This window comes from Periplaneta americana, chromosome 12 (assembly GCF_040183065.1).
Source record: "Periplaneta americana isolate PAMFEO1 chromosome 12, P.americana_PAMFEO1_priV1, whole genome shotgun sequence".
Taxonomy (NCBI): Eukaryota; Metazoa; Arthropoda; class Insecta; order Blattodea; family Blattidae; genus Periplaneta; species Periplaneta americana.
In genome coordinates this window covers 147,328,807-147,351,177 of record NC_091128.1, presented here as the reverse complement: position 1 = coordinate 147,351,177, position 22,371 = coordinate 147,328,807, and the positions used below count along the sequence as shown (strand labels likewise).

The 22,371-nt window shown below is 35.0% G+C and overlaps 1 protein-coding gene across 1 annotated transcript in view; it reads right to left on the bottom strand.

Moving 5' to 3' along the window:
- LOC138709986 (hydrocephalus-inducing protein-like) overlaps window positions 1-22,371 on the bottom strand; it is a 135,803-nt gene that overhangs the window by 70,342 nt on the left and 43,090 nt on the right. Inside the window, exons 14-17 of the mRNA XM_069840666.1 lie at window positions 16,714-16,828; window positions 12,485-12,621; window positions 10,415-10,571; window positions 2,166-2,263 (exon numbers count right to left, since the gene is read on the bottom strand). Of these exons, the coding sequence (XP_069696767.1) occupies window positions 2,166-2,263; window positions 10,415-10,571; window positions 12,485-12,621; window positions 16,714-16,828 (507 nt within the window). The remainder of the gene's footprint in view (window positions 1-2,165; window positions 2,264-10,414; window positions 10,572-12,484; window positions 12,622-16,713; window positions 16,829-22,371) is intronic.

Below are 22,371 nucleotides of genomic sequence, written 5' to 3'. Positions count from 1 at the left end.
TTACAAAACTGTACTTGAAAATATAATAGATTTAAGTCAATTATATTTATTTGTAAAAAGTGCAGCGAAGCGAACGAGTATGGCTAGTAGTAAATATATGATATGTGGATAACGGCTTTATTTATTCTCAATATTTTCACGAAATTTTAAGGACCGATGTGATTCTCAATAAAGGACTAACCGCGTTAAAACATTTCCTCTAAGTTGTTGCTTCTTTATTTTTAAAGAGGCAAAAAGCCAAGGGGATATAAATAAGGTAGGTGTCCCTGATATGGCCATGCTAAGGTTTCAGAATTTTTGTAGCCACCATTTTGAAAAAAAATGTAAACCACTTTTTTCTTACTCGTTCTCAGACTAATGGACTTTCTTAAAACAATTTCCTTTCCCCATAAAAATACCTTTAATTGTCCAAAAAGTCCCAAATTCCAAAAGTCTACCTAGTGGCCATATCAGGAACATGTGCACATGATATGGCCACCCTTGTTCCATGTTCTACAAATCGTGATTATTTTCAGTTTGATAGCGCAGTTGTGTTAAAATTAAATAATTTTGGTGTAAAATTAATAAAAATGACACTTAATAATCTTTTTTATAATTCAAAAGTGTAGTCAAAACAGGTTTTTCCATAAAAAATTAAGTTGTTTTCTTAAAAAATCCCAGCTATAAGGCATGTAAATTTGTCAGGTGAAAAAATAAAAGTGAAATGAACTTGATATGGCCATGGTGCATTTGATATGGCCATATCAGGAGCAGGTAAACTTTCACGAAAATCGTGTGATTATGAAGAACTCGTAAAAGATACGCCATAAACTACAACACCAATCAACAGAACATTAAAAACCGAATGGATTACGATGGTTTTCATGAAACAAGTCTTTGAAAAACATGCATAAAACAAAGGAGACTTACCAGAGAAAAATAAGAAGAGGTCACATGAAAACCGCAAAACAGGCAACTGACGCCATATTGCTCAACCTGACTGGATGGAAAACGATCAAGTGACATACGAGGATGCCCTTTCACTGGATGCTGCTGCAATTTAGCGGATTTTTTGGTTAACTAACTCACAATAGGGGGGGGGGTGGCCATATCATGAACATGGCCATAACAGGAGCACCCACCTTAATTATACTTTGTTACAATATCCATGAAGAATGAACAAATGCGAGAAAAATTTTGGACAAGAGGCCTATTCAAAATATTTCGTCCATATATAAACAGTTTATGATTTCGTTAAAAATTTAAGATTCCGAAAGTCAACTAAATAGCCTAACTCTCCTCGGAGTTACCAAGAATAAAATTCTCACTTTTCTTGGTAAGCAGATTCATTTGACCAACTCTATGAACACTTCAGTTGGAAGTTTTGGCATAACTTCTCTTCTCGCGTTAATCCTTCAACCGGAGTTCCAAATTACCTCAACTCTACCAGTCAAAAGAAAACATTACAAATTAGTAAATACAGAGCTCTAAATAGAGAGCTCCGAAGTTTTATCAACACATGATTTAATGGTTTTCAGTGGCTGTAAATTAATGTTTTCTGTGGATTTCCTTTTGGCAGTTAACATTTTTTTTAAGCTGTTCTAATGTTCACCCGTGATTGCTATAGTCAGGCCTTTATCTACACATGGATCACATGAGTCTGGACCAGGGAGGCAAATTTTTATAAGCTTAGATGCCAAAATTTTTAGAAAAGAGAAAAAAATTACAGCCAAAAATAATTACAAATATTCAACCAATAACACCGACAGTAACAACTAATATGACGATGAAGCAAAAGAAGACAACACTAATGCCATCTTCATGATATTTTCTAACAAGAACCGGTTAAGTTTGTGACTTGTCCGTCTTTTGCTAGAAAGACGTTGGACTAATCCGCTTTTTACAGAAATGTTACATTTTCAAACACTCATTTCAATGACACAAATCCGGTTTTTGTAGAAACTTGTTATGTCAATAGATGCCGCTTGAAATGAAGTGAAGAGAACTGTACTGTCCGGGTTTTGCTATCAATTCTTCGATTATTACAGTAATATAATTTAGTAATGTAACATGAATGCGTTAGAAATTATTTTTCCCTGAAATGTAAATATATCACTTCAAAAGAAGAGCTTAATTCATCAAGTGTCTTAAGTAAAAAAAATAACATACTGTACTTATAGCTTTACCTTTTCTGCGGTTTGCCTGAGATTCTCATTCCTGGTTTAGTTTCGGATTTGTCCGTAGTTTTCTTGCTACCATTTCTCTTTTTAAGTTCTTTCTGAAACTACGATTACAATAATATTAGCACAAAATTCAGAAATGTTTCTTACACAGTAATAATTAAGCTGCGGATTTATGCCTATATGCCTATTTTAATCCTTAACCTGAAGACGCAAGCTTTTAGTTACATATCCATTTTAAGGCATTGTGAGTATTATATGCGAATTCTATAGTGCCTATAATTGCCTATTTCACTAGTAAATGCCTATTTGCTTATAAATGCCTAAAAGTTGAATTTATTGACTATTCTATCAATTTTTTAAATCTGTAATTTGTTTCTTTTTTATCCAACAGCAAATATTATCCTGGAAAACCCAAAGCTAACATCTGATCTTGCTTTCATCAAAGCAAACTTTGGAAAGCCGCCTGCTTACATAACGAAACTGGGAACGAGGAGTATTCCACTCCACAGTGCTGTGTAACTTATGAAGAAAGAAGAAACTATTCTTAAAGAAATACCAAGCAATGTGAGAGAAACAATGAGAAATAAATATTTAAAAATTGTGAAAATAAATCCTGGTTGGGAGCAAGCGTTATTGCTGGTTGGAAATGACATAGATATTACTGCGTTCCCACTGGTTTGGTCCCCATCTGGGATTGGATCCCTGAAGTATTGCCCCATCACTTCATGTGAAGTGGAGAGAAGTTTCTCCCAATTTAAGAACATTCTTACAGACAACAGACATCAGTTCTCATTACAACATTTGCAGGAATATTCAGTTATTCACTGCCATAATGGCATTACTATAGACATTAGTGTATAATGCTACGCTATGGTCGTGTTAGCCGTTAAGAATTCAGAAATTGTTAGATCCTTTTTAAATGCCTATTTTATAATTTTGAATGCCTATTTTGCCTACCTATTTCAACTGTTTTTAGTGACTAAAAATCCGCAGCTTAGTAATAATACAATTTGATTTGGCATGACAATGAACTTCAGGGGCGAATGCTAGTCAAGAAAGTTAGGCTTGCTCTTTTATTCATAGGGGAAGATGGGAGGATATAATAATTCATAATTAATAAAAATAATCAGACCCACAAATAATTTATTTTATAATTATGAAATCATTATAAGTCATGGATCATATTAGCTTATCAGATGTAGAAGTTCGATATAATATAACAAACATTGCCAACAAAACAATTTATTTAGTTTTTTCGACCCTGCCAACCAATGCATATTGCTGTATTGAGCTGCACTGAACGAGCGCACATATTCTCTATAATGTCTGTCTTCTCTTGAATAGTCCTTCGGGAAAATGGATTTAATAATAAAGTTTCAATAACACACAATTCCGAACTCATTGCAATGCTTCAAATTAATGTTTAAGAATTAATAATACATGCAGCAGCTAACACATGCATTCCGCTCATACAATTACATTGCACTCGCAAATCACAGCACATTCCCGCTGTCAATACTGCTCTGTGTAACGTTAAATAGTCGTTGGTGTAGCTCACGGACCAGAGCTTCAAACAACACATAACAGAAGCATGTGCGCTTAGGACGGACCAAGGAGGAAGGCACTTGCGCGCGCATCATATTCTCGCTGTTTCTACGTCTTTCCTGTAGCTCCGAGAAACGAGCAAGCGTTGCGATACTTGCCGTATGCAACCTGCGGATGATATTACGCCTATACAATATTCCAAAAATCAAAATAAATTTTAATGTACGTAATCCCATTTTGAGAAATACACATTCTACGAAAACATTGGGCTTGCGCAGCAAGAATAGCATGCCCTGAGAAATCGCCCCTGATGAACTTGAATATTCTTCAATCAAAGTTGATCCTGCCACTGGCGTAAGCTTAGATAGTGAGTTGGACTCAAGATCTAAGGCTATATTAGGAATGCCGTTGGGCTGTTTGGGTTGATTACATTTTTTGGAGGTTTTCCGAAGTTTATTCCAACTGTATTATATGGATTCATTTCGCCAAATACCACAGTGATAAGTACTCCGATTTCACAGAAAAGCACACAACAAACATGAAAATTTTGATCTTAATAACCTTCTCAGAATACAAAATCTTCCGACAAACTTCCAGAATTTGTTCAGGGATTACAGCTATGGTCTCCAGTGCCTCATTACAGTCCATGAGGATTTACTTGTCTAGTCCCTTTTAGAAAGAGAAAGAATACTCACCATCTCTCTCTACCCTCATTTATGGTGACGGCGGTATGGTCGACACTCCTTCCAGCGACCAGGAGTTAGCAGCGGCGGCACTCTCTTCCTCTTCAAATTCTGACTCCTCTCCGCCAGAAAGTTCCTCGTCCGTGTCCGTGTCGTCCAAATTTATTACGAATCGATCGCTAATTTCGTCTACTAGTCCGTCCTTCTCCCAATAAAATTGTTCGACTTTTTCCACGTGTTCACAGGCCTTTCTCCAATTATCTTCCGTCACTTTTGCAAGAGCGCTCTCAAACAACAATTTCACATCTTTACTTTTGAACGAAATATTACGCTTTGCAACGTCATTTTTAACCTGCCCCCATATTAATTCGATCGCGTTTAAATCACAATGGTATGGTGGCTGTCTCACTACAGTATGGGAGTGCATTGTCGCAATTTGGTCGATTTCGTATGATTTGAAATTATCTTTTTTAGTTTTTACAAGTTCATATAATACAGGTTTCGTGGATCGTAAATCAAATTCAATGTTATTGTTACGAAGCCAGGACTGCATTTCAGATTTCGGTGTTGATGAAATTGGTGCCTTATTGAGTTCTGTTGAATGATAGGGGGCATTGTCCATTACAATGATGCTATTGAGAGGAATGTTTGGTAATAATTGATTAATGAACCAGTTCTTAAATACAGTGCTGTCCATCTCCTCGTGGTAGTCTTTAGTTGATTTAGATTTGAAAGTTAGAAGCGCGTTTGGAATGAAACCTGTCGAACATCCGGCGTGTAAAATAATAAACCGTTGACCTTTTCCTATTGGGGTTTGAAGTGGGAAGTCAATTTCGTGATCATCGCTTTTCCAAACTTTGCTTTTCGTATGGTTCACATTAACCCAAGTTTCGTCTAGATAAACAACGGCGCGTCCAGTGGCGCGTAATTCTTTCATTTTTCTTAAGAATTTAAATCTCTTTAAAATAACATCTGACCTTTCCATTAAAAATTTTCTGCCTTGAGTATTTTTAACATACCTAAATTTCATTTTTTTAAGAATTTCTCTCAAACTCCATATGCTTCCAGTAAATAAGCTTTCCTTAATTAATGCGTCATTTATATCCTTCAAACTAGGCAAAAAATCAGTCCGATAAATTACTCGTCTTATAGCGGCGGCAGAAAATGAGTCAATTGCAGTTTTCTGAGGGGTCCTGTTTGGGCGTTTCCTTCCTGGAGTTCGCAGAACACTTCCACTTTCTAGTGCCTCCCTTTGTTTTTTTTAAATCCTGCTAACACTACGAGACGATATACCTGTCGCTGCAGCAGTTCTTTCGATAACACTCGACACAGATATTGTTTGCTTTCCGCGTTTCAGTGCCTCATATTCTTCAGTAAAGAATTTGTGTACATTAATAACCATGTTCATACTGTCCGACTTCAAGGCTTTCCCGCGTTTTCCCATATTGCCTACCATGATTATTAAAAACAAGAGCACAACACACATTACAATGTTTAAGATAACAGGGAAACCATGCAATTCCGAAAACATTTTGTTTAAATTGTGAATTATTGTATATTATATTATATTATATTATATTATATTATATTATATTATATTATATTATATTGACACAACGAGACACACACTTACTTCACTATTCACTATTCACAAAACACTACTGAATAAATGAACTCGAACAACGCCAAGACGCCACTGAGAGACCCACTAATTGGGTTTGCAAAAGTGTGTTCTAGAAGGGCCAAGGGAGAAGGAGGGAAGGGAATTCCAAGAATTCTACAAAAGAAAACCTTTCCCCCCTTACATCTGTTGACAGTCGATAGACAAGGACCGCAGACAAGGATAGTAGAAATCACGCCAACTTAACCCTCATGCACTGTAATGAGTAATCGTCGCAGCCGGTGACGAAATGCGCTAATGATAGAGCGTGTGCAACGGTCCGTAGTGCGTTGTGGTCGTGGTGATGGACAGTTTTAACAGCTGCTATAAAGAATCAGTATCCAACAAAGATACGAGCATCGCTTTACAGCAATATGTTTAGGGCTATTTCATTATTTCGTAATTCTATCAGTTATTCGTTCCATAGCAGTTTTGTTAACCATGGGATTATAATTAACTGATGGAGATGAGTTATGATTAAATTCTTTGTAATGCATCAGATGTCATCTTTCATAATCTTATAGAGATTTTTCATCTTATAGGATGAGTTTCAGATACTGGCCAATAACGTTGCAGAACCTCCTTAAAATCAACCAATCACAGTTGTGTTTTTTGATAAGACACTTTGTAAGCAATCGTCTTCAGTGTCAATCACAGAAAATCAAGAAATGCCAACAAAATTTAACTTTGATAATTACGTTTTCAATAACTGTAACTAAGTTAGAATTTATAAAACAGTTATATTACAGGTTGTTCTTTATGGTTGTGAAACTTGGACTCTCACTTTGAGAGAGGAACATAGATTAAGGGTGTTTGAGAATAAGGTGCTTAGGAAAATATTTGGGACTAAGAGGGATGAAGTTACAGGAGAATGGAGAAAGTTACACAACACAGAACTGCACGCATTGTATTCTTCACCTGATATAATTAGGAATATTAAATCCAGACGTTTGAGATGGGCAGGGCATGTAGCACGTATAGGCGAATCCAGAAATGCATATAGAGTGTTAGTTGGGAGGCCGGAGGGAAAAAGACCTTTAGGGAGGCCGAGACGTAGATGGGAAGATAATATTAAAATGGATTTGAAGGAGGTGGGATATGATGATAGAGAATGGATTAATCTTGCTCAGGATAGGGACCAATGGCGGGCTTATGTGAGGGCGGCAATGAACCTCCGTGTTCCTTAAAAGTAAGTAAGTAAGAAAATATGACTAACTTCAAGTAATAAATAAATGTCTGTAAAAACCTTTCGTATTTTATTCTGTTTAATGTATCATTTCAGCTTACCTTACTTTTGAGGTTAAGCATAGAGTAGGCCTATTTATTTTTTTTTAGGAAAAACCTTAAACTTTTGTTAAACAAAAATAACAATCTGCGACATGTTTTTTTTTATTGTCTCCATACCATCGGAATAACAAATAACATCGAAGAATGAGAGCCGTTTAACCAATCGAGAACATTTTACTATAACATGTATGGGGTGCAAAATTTTTGTCCTGATCACCTAATTTGCTTTTAAAATACAGGTCATATGCTTTCTTAATCACAGTTGAAATAGCCTCTCTTTGAAATTTAGTCGCATATTCACCACACACGTGACAAAACACGTTCGGAGAATTTATACACCGCCGGCGCGACATTATGATTATTTTGGCACAAAAACTGATGCTTTAAATTGAAAACCGTGTTATTAATTAATCACTTACACATTAACGCTCTTTATATATAAACTACGTTATTATTTAATCACATTAAACACTACTACTCTCATACAGTATATTTACGCTCGTACCACGAAACGCTAGAGTAAACACCACTTTGAACTGTTATGAAATTTACTGAATAGAAGGGACCAATATCTGTTTTATTTATTAGGAGTAGAATAAAACATTCCAGTAGCAGCAACAGCAGCAGCAGCAGTAGTAGTAGTATTAATAGCAGAAGTAGCATTAATAGCAGTGGTAGTAGTAGTAGCAGCAGTAGACCTAGTAGCAGTAGTAGTAGTAATAGTCTCTTAATAGTACATTATGCAACGAGCCTATAATGGTAGTAATTAAGACGCGAGTATGTTTATGAAACGAACGCAAGCGAGTTTCATAATTTTCATACGAGCGTCTTAATTACCATTATAGGCAAGTTTCATACGACTTTTTATGCTCGACCATATTTCTAACTTGAAATTATTAATAAATATTCATGTTAGTCTTATCTGACTGGGCAGCGGAACTGACCTTGTGCAATATCTCGTAAATTGTGATATGTGCGCAGACGCGAAAGTATTGATTTTTTCCGAGAAACAAATGTCATTGACCTTGATATAATCTAGAAAGTAAAATAAACATTGATCTTGATATAACCTTGAAATTGATTTAGACATTGAAAAACGAGATGACAAATTGAATTTAATTGGATATTATTTACAATTAACGCTAATTATTATAGTAACAGAACATAACCTTCTGCGACAGTATTGGATTTCCAGCTTCCGTGACGTTTCGCTAGTTGTCTTTCGATTGCATATCCGAGAATAATCGATACTTGCGCTTTCATATTGCTACAATGGTGTTTTCTGATTGGTGGAACACCTGAACTTTAATGAATAGGTGTACTGTAATGAGGTCCATTAAAGGGCTGCTACCAGGTGTATAATTACTACATTTCGGCATGGTCGAGCATAAAGTAAAATTTATATTCAATTAGCACAATATACTAGTAATTAAAGATTATAAGTTTGTTATGTACCGTAGTTTCCCCTAACTATGGTCCACATTTGTCACATTTTTCTTGTATATTCAATACTATTCATCCAGATTAAGTGAAATTTTGGCTTCGGACTCTTGTAAGTGTATATTAAATAAAAATTGACATATGTGTTTGAAATTTTTTAATTACAAGTGTTGAAAAAATAATAAGCATTGGTACATAGTTGTATTCTGAGTTGCCCAACTATGGTCCACTCATATATTCATGCTTGAAAACATGAATGGGCTATAACTGGATCTGTAATTATTCGCAAATCAATAAATTGAGTTTCTAATTTAAGGGTAGAAACATAATCTAGCACAGAAATATTAAAAATAAATGAAAAGTACATGGATTCTTTTTATTAGTACACAATGCATAAACACACAATAAATAAGTGAAATCTGAAAGTCATTTTCCTGCAATAATGAACAACTACACTCACCGGCAAAAATACCGGGCCACCTAAAGTTTCTCAATTTTTTTTATGAGGTGAGAATCAGAAAACCAATTATGAAATGAAGAAAACATTGCTTCCCAGAAAAAAAAAACTCTTTTTTCATTATCACTTGCGCTATTATTTTCAACGCCAAACAATGGATATAATTAAAAGGTGTAAAAACTTACAAATTGTTTCAATTTTCTTCCAAATGTTCAACTGATTTTGTAGCCACCCAGATGTTACTAATATCGGATATTGCCTCCCCCAGTAATTGCCGCTTCTTACTATACATGAAAAAACAGCTCCATTGTTCTTCACTTCCAAAACTTTCCATGGTCACAATTCTTCCTCATAAGTAACTACCATATAACTATGTGCCTTTAGCATTATTTTAACAGATTTCGTCTTCTTTTCCACATCTGACTCACTGTCTCTAAATATGGAGAGTACACCGGAAACATCATAATCTGTATCCAATTCAATTTCATCGCTCTCATAGTCAACTTACAGGGACGGTTGTGATCCTTCTACCCTGAAGTTTTCGTTTTACCGGACCATTATCCGTGCTAGTACCATTGATGCTGGAACAGCCTGTTTCTTTATTTACTGGACTATAATGTTAAATGGTGTTTTAGAATATACTGAGATACCGTATTTGCAGAAGTAAATAATCTAATTGTTCACATTTCATTAAAACAAATATTTCAAAATTAAATACAACTATGGTCCACGAAAAATTGTGGTACATACTTGAGGTCTGACTTGTAGCCTTGAGGTTAAACATTTTTCACGCAGAGTCTTTAATCTCTACCAGTCTAATTATTACGTGAAAGTAAATACTATATAGCCAGGTTTAATTGTACAAAAAATCATATATTTATAACGTACCAATTCTACAGAGGAGAGGTTAATAAAACAGAAAATCACAAACTGAATGATTTCGTGTCTTCACACATTCAATAGAACGATGCACACTGACCTTGTTAAGCATCCATATCATTGCCACGTGTAATGGTAGATAGAAGCATCTATGGTGAACATAATTCCATCACAGTGGCGCCTTAAATGGCAAACACCGAACTCTTGGGGGACTAAGTAGTAGATAATGCGTTTTGGACCATAATTGGGTGCCTGGACCATAGTTATGGGAAATTACGGTACCTATTTTAATATTACTTACTGGTAATTTGCTTTCGTCTGCAGTTTCTTTAACAACTTTGGTGACAGTGTATTTGAAGTCATTTAATCCAATGTTCTGGATAGTAATATTCATTGTTTTCTTCGTCCCAACTACCATAGCACCAAAGTTCAATTCTATACTTGGCGTGATTACAAATCTATAAAAAGTGAACAGCTCTAATTAGATAATTTAGGCATTGTAAAATAATGTTATTGTATTATGTACCTTCCGTACAATTCTACGGTTATATTGTAAATAATAATCTTAGTTAATTGAAATAATGAATGTGGAATTTGAGGCATACAAAACTTAATTCTACTTTTAATATTTTAACAATGTAGGTCAGTAAATGTAAGAAATGAAGTGAGGAAATAATGAAAAAAAGAGATCTATATGACTATAGGATATCAGTAGTGTGTTTATGAGAATATATGTTGGCTAGATTGGAGAATGGGGTGATGTCATGTGGTCGACTTATGTGAGAAGGTTAGTGGGTTAGTTAAGGTGATATCTCAGTGACATGAGGTCAACTTATGTGAGGTTAGTGGGTTAGTTGAGGTGATATCTCAGCGACATGAGGTCAACTTATTGAGAAGGTTAGTGGGTTAGTTGAGGTGATATCTCAGTGACATGAAGTCAACTTATGTGAGAAGGTTAGTGAGTTAGTTGAGGTCATATCTTAATGACATGAGGTCAACTTATGTGAGAAGGTTAGTGGGTTAGTTGAGGTGATATCTCAGTGACATGAGGTCGACGTATGTGAGAAGGTTAGTTGGTTAGTTGAGGTGATATCTCAGTGACATGAGGTCAACTTATGTGAGGTTAGTGGGTTAGTTGAGGTGATATCTCAGCGACATGAGGTCAACTTATTGAGAAGGTTAGTGGGTTAGTTGAGGTGATATCTCAGTGACATGAAGTCAACTTATGTGAGAAGGTTAGTGAGTTAGTTGAGGTCATATCTTAATGACATGAGGTCAACTTATGTGAGAAGGTTAGTGGGTTAGTTGAGGTGATATCTCAGTGACATGAGGTCGACGTATGTGAGAAGGTTAGTTGGTTAGTTGAGGTGATATCTCAGTGACATGAGGTCAACTTATGTGAGAAGGTTAGTGGGTTAGTTGAGGTGATATCTCAGTGACATGAGGTCAACTTATGTGAGAAGGTTAGTCGGTTAGTTGAGGTGATATCTCAGTGACATGAGGTCAACTTATGTGAGAAGGTTAGTCGGTTAGTTGAGGTGATATCTCAGTGACATGAGGTCAACTTATGTGAGAAGGTTAGTGGGTTAGTTGAGATGATATCTCAGTGACATGAGGTCAACTTATGTGAGAAGGTTAGTCGGTTAGTTGAGGTGATATCTCAGTGACATGAGGTCAACTTATGTGAGAAAGTTAGTGGGTTAGTTGAGATGATATCTCAGTGACATGAGGTCAACTTATGTGAAAAGGTTAGTGGGTTAGTTGAGGTGATATCTCAGTGACATGAGGTCAACTTATGTGAGAAGGTTAGTCGGTTAGTTGAGGTGATATCTCAGTGACATGAGATCAACTTATGTGAGAAGGTTAGTGGGTTAGTTGAGATGATATCTCAGTGACATGAGGTCAACTTATGTGAAAAGGTTAGTGGGTTAGTTGAGGTGATATCTCAGTGACATGAGGTCAACTTATGTGAGAAGGTTAGTCGGTTAGTTGAGGTGATATCTCAGTGACATGAGATCAACTTATGTGAGAAGGTTAGTGGGTTAGTTGAGATGATATCTCAGTGACATGAGGTCAACTTATGTGAGAAGGTTAGTCGGTTAGTTGAGGAGATATCTCAGTGAGTTTTATTTACTCGTCGTGTTGGTTTACGTCGGCCATGTTGTGATGTCAGAATCGTTTGTCAAACTTGACGAAAATTAAGCGATATCCTATAATAAAAGAATCCCAAAAAAAGATTGGATAGTATAGGATAAAACTCCCAAACGGGCTAAGATGGATACCAAAAGGAAGGAATTTGGAAGATAATGAAAATAATTTCGCAACACAATTTTACACTCATTGTAACTGGATGGCTATCATTAATTCTTACCTTGAAAAATGTGTTGATATAGATACATTTATTGGGATCACAGCAACCAGCATCTCTTTATTTCCTGTATCAGATATGTAGCATTTAAACAATGGGGCGTTTTTAATTTGAAATTCAGCATTAGGTTTACATATAACCTACAACAAAGAGAGATGAACACGAAAGTTACTAAATGAGTGACAACGAAATCTTTTGGAAATAAATATGAATATGATTAGTACACTGTCTGTGCGTTCTGAAACCGTTTTTTGTGCGAGAGCAGGAATGCGAAAGACAGGAATGGAAGACGGTGCGCATGAGTAGAACAGCCTCCGCATTTTCAGAAACATCAGTTGATACAATGATATATCTTAAAGCAGTGATCGTGTAAAGAATTGAGCGGGTCGCGAGATTATTATTATTTTTTTTTCGTTGTTGGTAACTCTATAGCAGGCATGTCAAAAATCAGACACTGAAAGTGCAGTGTATGTGCGCGGAACGCCGGTCTGTGCAGATTGCGTCATTCACGTGTTGCTCTTACCAGTTCTTAGCGGGAGGGATGTACAAGAATCTATTCTGCACTTCCAGTGTTGAATTAAATTGACATTTGGACATTATAAACATACTTAGCAGAAGGAAAAAACACAATTATTGTCAGTGTCTATATTTGACAATAATTGTAACACAAGAAACAATAGACTTACTCAGTTACAATTCACAATGCAGTCGTTTGTAAAGAATAATTTATTTACATGATTTGTATACATCATTTGAAGAAAATATAAATATTGCAGTAATTTCGAAACAACAAAAAACGAACACAATATTTCATTTTACGCAGTAGGTACTGATTATTTCAAAGTAATACTCTTTCATTGTTCCTCAAGCGTTATTGAGACCATTGGTGCACAAATGCTAAGAAAGAAAATATTTTACTCCCAATTACATGCAATAGGATATTGTGAGGCTTTTACACTGGAATCATTTCCTTGCTGTATATTAATATAAATTCACATTATTATTAATAAATTGGATAAATTAAGCTTGAATTTAAATTTATATATACCGGTAGTTTATTTGGAAAACGTTGAGAGCAAGTATTAGCATTTTTTTTGCAATTCATTTTGTATTCAGATAAATCTAATATAATATAGTGAAAATATTTTGATTGAACTCAAAATATTTTCACTATAAGTATTAGCAAGTTGGGAGCGTTACTGAACTGAGTTAAAAGAGTACTTCACAAGCTGTGAAGCGAGGACATTTTCTTTATGTCAAGTTTAAAGATTTATTAACGTAAGTATATTAGATAATATAGTAACGTGAGGTGGAAAATTCGCCATTATGTATTATTTTTCCAGAAAAATTTTCCGCCTTACAAATAGTTGCTTTCTTCCTTCCCTTACAACCTCAAGAGCCTCACATGTATTACTCACTATATTCTCATCACTTATCAAATAAAAGTTGTAAGTGTCTAACCATTGATGGCTGTGTTAGTACAGACTCCAAAACAACAACATTGTCATGTTTATCTTGCCATGGGAGTACTAATTAAGAAATAAGAGCTGGCGAATAGAATATTTTGAGAACTTTACTACTATGATTTAAATTCTCACATCACTATTAGGTCCACATGATATGGTGAAAGCCTTTCATTTTAAAATAATTACTGTTGGCTGAGGAAAACATCATAACAGTTATGTTATATGATTCGTGATTTCTCTTCTTCGTTATATCTGTGGACTCCTCACTTTATTTTCCATAACGCATTCACAATCACAACTCAGTGAGCACCCGTACTGATCTGTGTTACTGAAACAAAAGCTGATCTGCTACTATAGGTACTGTACAGCCCTGTCGCGTTCCCCTCCAAGCCGATTCACTCCCTCCAGGTAGGGGAATAGGAACTGCACATCGCACAGAGACAAGTGCACAATGTGCGCGACTGCACAATGTGCAGGGGTTTGACATGCCTGCTCTATAGCATCTATTAGATGCTTTATGGTTGTGCTAACAGATGGAGTTACTTGTCAACAATGTGACGCTGAAACGTGTGTTCAGGTCCCAGCGACAGTCCTGATGTATTTTTATATTTGTGATGATTGGTTAATTAATATTAACCCGGCACACTCACAATCACACAAACATTCATACAAATTTCCAGACTCTAGACCCCAGGGAATTCTTCTTCTTCAAGAAAAATTCACCGAGAGCCGAGCCCGGGAATCGAACCCGGGGCCTCCTGATCTGGAAGCTAGCATGCAGACCACGGAGGCAGTCGCGAGATTATTTACAAAATAAAATAAAAAACACCTTATTGACGTACAAATACTGTGTGTTCAGAAACTTAAACAACATTCAATATAATAAAAAAAATTTCAGTAGTTATAACTAAAGTAAAAAAATTATTTTATTAATTCCACAAATGTGCCTGTTTTCCAGAAAGTCTCAAATCTGAACTCAGTATTCCAGTCTTGCGATGGTGACTAGTAATTGCGAGCGAGAGCTCTTTCATGCACGCTGCGCGCGCTCGGAGCTCTTTTACCTGTAAACATTGCTAAAGGATGTACAGATCTTAGAACTCAGCGCATCATGACGGAACGGAAGCGCTTAAAGCTTTCAAGGAAGAGTGAAAGATACGATATTTATGCTTCGAACATGGTGATGAAGTCCAGTGTTTGTTGTGTAAAAAAAATATCATTTGCAAAAAAAGCAACATAAAACGGGATCATGAGACGCAACATGAAAAAAAATAGGCATTATTCAGGAGAAGAGAGAGATAAATTCATTTCGGAATTGACATCGAAGGTAAATTAATTTACATTTGGGTCTGTAAATTGTATCTAGATTCCTTTCATTTCTTTATTTTAAATGTATTGTTGATGTTTTATTTGCTGCTTGTTTCTGGATATTTACTTTCATTAGACTACGTGATTCTTTAATTTAGAAATAATATTCTATCTTTGATTGAACTTTAACTTATACTATTAATAAACTCAAAATGCTAATTCACTTTTATTCCAATAATTATTTTCAGGATTTTGAGCAAATATAGACTAAACATTTTGAAAACTTTGATGCAAGGTGCTTTTTTAGTAACGTCAATATAAAATATACTTCAAAATATAATTTCAAAACTATCAGACCTAATTGCACCAAATTTTGTACAGATGATATTATTATAGATCTGTTTATATAGTTTAAATTTCACAAATTTTTGGCTGAAAAGTATGGAAGTTTTAAAAGTTATACATATTCCCTTAAATGATTGACCCCAAAAATTACGATGGCTCTCAATATCTTAATTTAATCAATTTGTTTTTTTGTGTTACGTGCATCTCACAAATCACTCTAAGAAAAGTCATTACATAATCACGACTAGAGAGTAAGGACTACATTTTCACAATCACACAATCAATATACTCTATTTCAATCAATATTGCCATTATTATTTTTTCAACAAACACTCAAAAGTACTTAGAGATCACACACGTCGAGCAGGTAGACCCTATTAGTTTCTCCTAACCAATGAAGTGAAGTATTTACATAATAAATAATTGCTTTTAACAATTAAATGGTTTACATACAATTAACTTTTCTTATTTCTCTTTTTGTTCCTAAAAACCCTTCCCTTTGCTATTTGTTTATAAATAACTTAGTAGTTAACCCTATTACATAGCCAGAAATTTAGTAACGCAAGTTATTGTAATAATTGCTACCTTTATTCGCTGCATGTGTAATGTGCATGTACTGTACATCCCTGTTGTCTACATTACGACGCTACGTAGTGGATGCGCTATGCGCTCGTGATCAAGCTCGAGCTCTTGTACCATGATTGGGAGCTAATATCGTCTCATCCCTGCTGTATTCGATACACACATAGATATCACTTTCAAGTTCAATTAGATTTCTCGTCTTTGTTTTAATGGCAATATAAACAAGAAACTTATGCATAAATATAAGGTTGCAAATGTTATAATAGCTATTTATGTATCAAGCACACAAAATAAGGCTTTAGCGGACCAATTCAATGTTTTTGGACGATTCGTAAACCAAGTCCAAAATACGGGATGAGTCCGCTGAAGATTTTGTCTATGTGGTGCACATAATAGTTTTTAATAAAAACTCTCTAAATTATATGAAATAAAGTAAAGTAAAAGTAAATATAAGCTTAAATGTAAGTATAACCACACTTCACAAATATTTCGTAAATGTAATATTGTCCATTAAGTATAACAAAGTTCAGATACCTGTATTATGCATCCTTTTTCTCCATGCGGTAATGTTCCACATGAAGGTTCTACGGTTAATATTTTTTCAAAATGAGGTGGAACAGTAAGTTCACATGGTGGTTCCAATATTATTCTGAAAATAAAGATCATTATTGAAATATCTAGACTAAATGAAATAATTACACATGGTAATATGAATTAGTACTTTTATTAAGGTTGTATAAAACAACGTTTTTACTTTGTCGTTCTGAAAATTGCTATTCCTGTTTAAACGTAAGATGTGTATTTTAAATTTCAGGGCGCAGAAACTTAAATTACATATTTTGTTGCTTTATAAGTTTTACTTCCGTAAAAATTACGTGAGGATTTATGAGATGATGGTGGAAGACAGAGAGAAAATACAGAATGAAATTGGAGCATTCAAATTAAGACATATTCCGAGAAAACATGTTCAGAATGTGTCTTTGTCTAAAGTAGGTTTCACACAATCTTCTGGTAATTTAACATTCGTTTCAATGACAAGAACAGGGATGTCATATACCGGAACATTTAAGAGATGGAAGCTTTGTGTTTCTCTGCTGTCTGTGTGAATAACAGTGATTTTATACTATGGATAGTTTTATTTTAAAAATAGTAATGATTACATTTATACTCATTATTTTCATTACTTGTCGCCATATACAGGATGGATCATAAGTAATGTAGGCCTAAATAATTTCAGCCGGTTATTCTTTCAGATATTAAAAAAAAAAGTTTAATACAATTTTGCTCGTAAGCCGCCACGATGGTCTAGTTGCTAGAGTGCTGGACTTGCAATCCTGTGGACCCGGGTCCGATCCCCGGTGTACCTCCAATTTATAACTTGCGTTGGGATAAGTCCGTGGTCCACGAATCACAAAATACAAAATGTTGCTCTTTTTTGCTTTCTTTTCGAGATAAAAAGTATTGTTTTATATGAAACATTTCATAGCGCGTTTTGGGAAAGCCATTGATTTTTTCCCCAATTTACTGAGTCAGTTTAAGAGAAGAGTGTATTATGATAATAAATTATTGAAATAATTTTAGTTTTGTCCTTTAAATGTACAGAAGTTTGATCCGAACGAATTTAACATTGTAAAATTCCTTTGCAGAACGAAAAGTTACATTATACAGAGTGTTAAAAAAGTATCCAATATTTTATGAGGTGCTAGTATGCATCAAAACAGGAAAAAAAGTCTAATAAACATGGGTCCTACAACACATACTTTCTGAGATCTGAACACTTGTTCATAGGAGGTGCTCAATGTGACGTCCATTCATGGCAATATAGCTACTCCTCTGCCCTTCGGCGTAAGGAATCACGCACTCTTTTAAATTGACTTGGTTGTTCTTGATAACCAAAAGTCTAGAGCAGCCGTGACGAAAAGACCATGGTGCGCCGAGTCACTGTGTAAGCTGCAACGTGCATAGCACCTATGGAGGGAGGCGGACAACCGAAGGGGAATGTTTAGGACGTGTAACGAAGAAAGAAATGAACAAGAAAACATAGGACACATTATCACAACCTAAAATTAACTGTCTTCAGAATGTCTCTGCGACAAAGTTTCAAAATCAGGAATTATGTCACTTACTGCCAATAGTAGTTGATCACGAAGGTATTTGTCTGTCAGTCGTGATCTAAATTTGATTTTTACTACTGGGTGTTCATTTCAAAGTGTGTCATGACGTCACTGTTGTTGGGTCACCGATTTGAAGCGAGTTTCAGTTTATATGTTAGAGAAGTTGCCTATTATTTAAGGCGTTCTTCAATCTGAACTTGAGAACGTGTACGGTATAACTTGAACGTCGTAGCAACAGATGGCGGTCTGTACGGTCTGTGTGCTACCATAACCTCTTTCAAACTGTGTTTTGCGCCGGCAAGTCGTACGCAGGGTATTTGTTATCATCGGTTGCGTACGGTAACATTCCACAACACAAATCAAATGCTCCGTGTCCATGTTGACCGTCGAAGTTAATGTCAACAAATACGTAAGTAATCGTCTTAACCCTCTCCCCATATCCCGACAGTACGTATTTCCAAACAGTTCACATTCCTGCCACTACCGGCGTTACCGTACGTATCGGCACGTACTCTTCAGAATGAACGCCGTACTTGCTAGCCAACTTCTCTGCCTCTTAGATTATACACCTGAGCTGCGGAAGTGTAGGAAGACTGAATTCTCTAGGCTCATCAGCTAGCCACATGACGGCATACAGCGAGCCAAGACACATTTTGAACTGAACACCCAGTATTTTCATTGTTGAAAATAATTTTTCACAAACGTAAGTTACAGCGAATATGGCTTCAACAGAGCAAGCGAAAGAATGAAGCTTCAAATATTTATTTTTTTCCAAAGATTTGAAAAGTTCAATATCTGTCAAGTCCTTACATCTAGCTTTCATTTAACGTCACATTGTAAATCTGTGAGTTTAAATTGAAAATCTAACCGCATTATTCGTACATCTGCTGTAAAAGAATCGACGTACAGAGATGATAATAATAATAATAATAATAATAATAATAATAATAATAATAATAACGTAAGTTACAGCGAACACGGCTTCAACAGAGCAAGCGAAAGAACGAAGCTTCAAATATTTATTTTTTTGCAAAGATTTGAAAAGTTCAATATCTGTCAAGTCCTTACATCTAGCTTTCATTTAACGTCACATTGTAAATCTGTGAGTTTAAATTGAAAATCTAACCGCATTATTCGTACATCTGCTGTAAAAGAATCGACGTACAGACATGATAATGATAATAATAATAATAACACTTAACCTTTTAATGTTTCAGTAACTTATAATGCCGTTTTATGTTATACAACCGTTTTCCTAGTAATATTTGCGAACAAATCATACATTTAATATTTTCATCATATTGTAAGCAAAAGAATGCATCCTCCCATCCTACTTGCAACTTTAGTTTTTTATAGAGGTACATGGTTTCGAGAGATATATTGCGACGACACGCCACTCGCAGGTCCGAGACAAATACTAATAGAACGGAGTTTGACTCCAGTGAGTAAGAGGGTGGGGGTTGTAGGTAGGAAGCGAGAGAAAAGCACTGAGAGCCACAATGTGCTCGTGAGTCGCATTTTCGCCGCGGCTGGTCTAGAGAATTTAAATCTGAGGAACGAGCAGGCCAAGATGTGGGGCTTCCCCAATCAATCCAGCAATCCTGAAATGTTGGCGTCAGGTGTTCACGCTCATTGCGGAAAAAATGTGCTGCTGTGCTACTGTGCATTCGGCTGCGTTACAGTTCAAGTTCATTCAATATCATCATTACAATAGAAATGACAAATGTTCTTGGAAACAATTATGGGTTTAATATTATGTGCCAATACGAGATATACTATTACATTCATAAAGTTGCTGTTTACCTGATGATAGTAAGAAATACTGTATCATATGTTGTAAATACCTAGGAGTGTATTTAAACTCCAAACTTTCTTGGGGAGAGCATGTTGATAATGTTACGGGTAAAGCATGGAGGGCACTTCACTTTATTATGAGAATCTTGAGAAAGGCTAGCCCCAAATCGAGGGAAATAACATATCTAACGTTAGTGCGACCGTTAATGGAATACGGAACTACATGTTGGGATCCCTATAGAATATATCAGATAAATTCCTTAGAAAGAATCCAGTATAGGGCAGCTAAATTTGTTAAGGGTAAAAGAGAAGATGGAAACGATACGATAAAAGAACTTAAATGGGAAACTTTGGAAAACAGACGTAGGAAAACTAGAATAACATCAATGTATAGAGCACATCTAGGTCAGAAAGCATGGGTAGACATAACGGCTCGGTTAGAAAAGCCAACGTACTATGGTAGGAACGATCATGATTTTAAAATCAAATGTAGGAAACAGAAAACGGATGTAGGTAAATTCTCATTTTTAAATAGAACTATAAATGATTGGAATGACCTACCTGGAGCGGTCTTTGAGGGCTGTCCTTCCTTAAGGAGTTTCAAGAATAATTTAAAAAGTTGTGTATAAAGTGCAAATTAAAATTAAGGTGACATTTAACATTTAATTTTTTAAGGTGACATGTATTTATTTAGCCTGACGAGTTACTTCCTTGGTTTGAATTGTAAATTATTTAAAACTAGCGTGTAAGAGGGCCTTAGACTAGAAATGTTTAGTTTAAATGTAGTTCTGTTTATAAGTATGCATAAGGATGTAATTATTTGACTTATTTGAACTGTTGTATCAGTGAAGCGAGGTGAGTCAGTGAAGTTATGGTTTTACAGTGCAGTGAACAGTTCCGATCAGTGATAATTTATAGCGTCAATGAAATGTGTTCTATAGTGTCAGTGAAATGTGTTACAGAGTGTCAGTGAAATGTGTGCTAAAGTGTCAGTGAAATGCGTCATAGTGCCACTACAGTGAGTGAGATGAGAGTAAAGTGAAAGACTATTGAAACTTATGTAGGACCTATACATAATTATGTAGGTTGTATTGTAAAATTAGGTATTTTATTTATGTTTTATTATTATTGTGTTAAATTGTATTGTGTATTCTTATTGTATTGTGTATAAAATTGTATATGTGTTGTAAAATTGTATTGTGTATTGTAGATTTTATTGTGTATTGCTTATCATTTTATTGTGTATTGTTAATATTGTATATACCACTGCCACCGGGTGCTTGCCCACTTGCAGTGTAAATACATACATACATACATACATACATACATACATACATACATACATACATACATACTTACATACATACATACATACATACATACATACATACATACATACATACATATTTCAGATTTACTCCACTAACGTCTTGTGACGTAGAACGAAAATATTTGTTTTCCCGAACATAAAAGGAGTATTTCTTTTAATAAAATTAAAATGTTATTGTTATTTGTTATAATAATATACTTTGTATATTATTTTTATAACTAGCCGTACCCGTGCGCTCCGCTGCACCTGTTAGAAATAAATATAAAGTAATTACATAATTAAAATAGGACGTTTGATCCAGGGAACATTCGTGTTTGATAGAAGGATAAATCGTTTAATATGTTACTTAATTTAAATTGTATTTAAATAATTAAAATGCGGTCATTTTGGTCCAGAGAGCAATCATTTGGTGCAATGACAATTCCTTTAACATGTTTTTTAATTGTTATTACATGCAACCATAGCTTAATGAAGATTGACATATCATTTAGTTTTAATGTGCATACTTTATATTACTTGCTATATGTTTCAGAAGTTACTGTAATAACATTGTAGAATTATGTCCATCTAGAGAATCTACACTTTCCAATGGTGAAGTAATAATTAAACAATTAATTAGCTTCCGATATTACTTCATACAAACACAGAAACATTCTCTTAGGCTACGTTTAATAGCTTTCGATTGTGGTTGCCCAAGGCCCATTATAGACGAAGTCATTTGTTTTTATTTCAGTACAGCACCTTAGATGGCGTTGTTATTGTAATTTTAAAATTCATTTATCTCATTAAATATTAGTCCTATGAAAATTGTATATAGAATAAAACTTATCGGAAATTATTTTTAAAGAAACTTTGTTATGTAATATTTTTCATGAAAATCAATAATAAGCGAGATATTTCGATTTATTTAATTCAGGCCTCCTTATAACCCCCTTTTTAAATAAAGTATTTTGA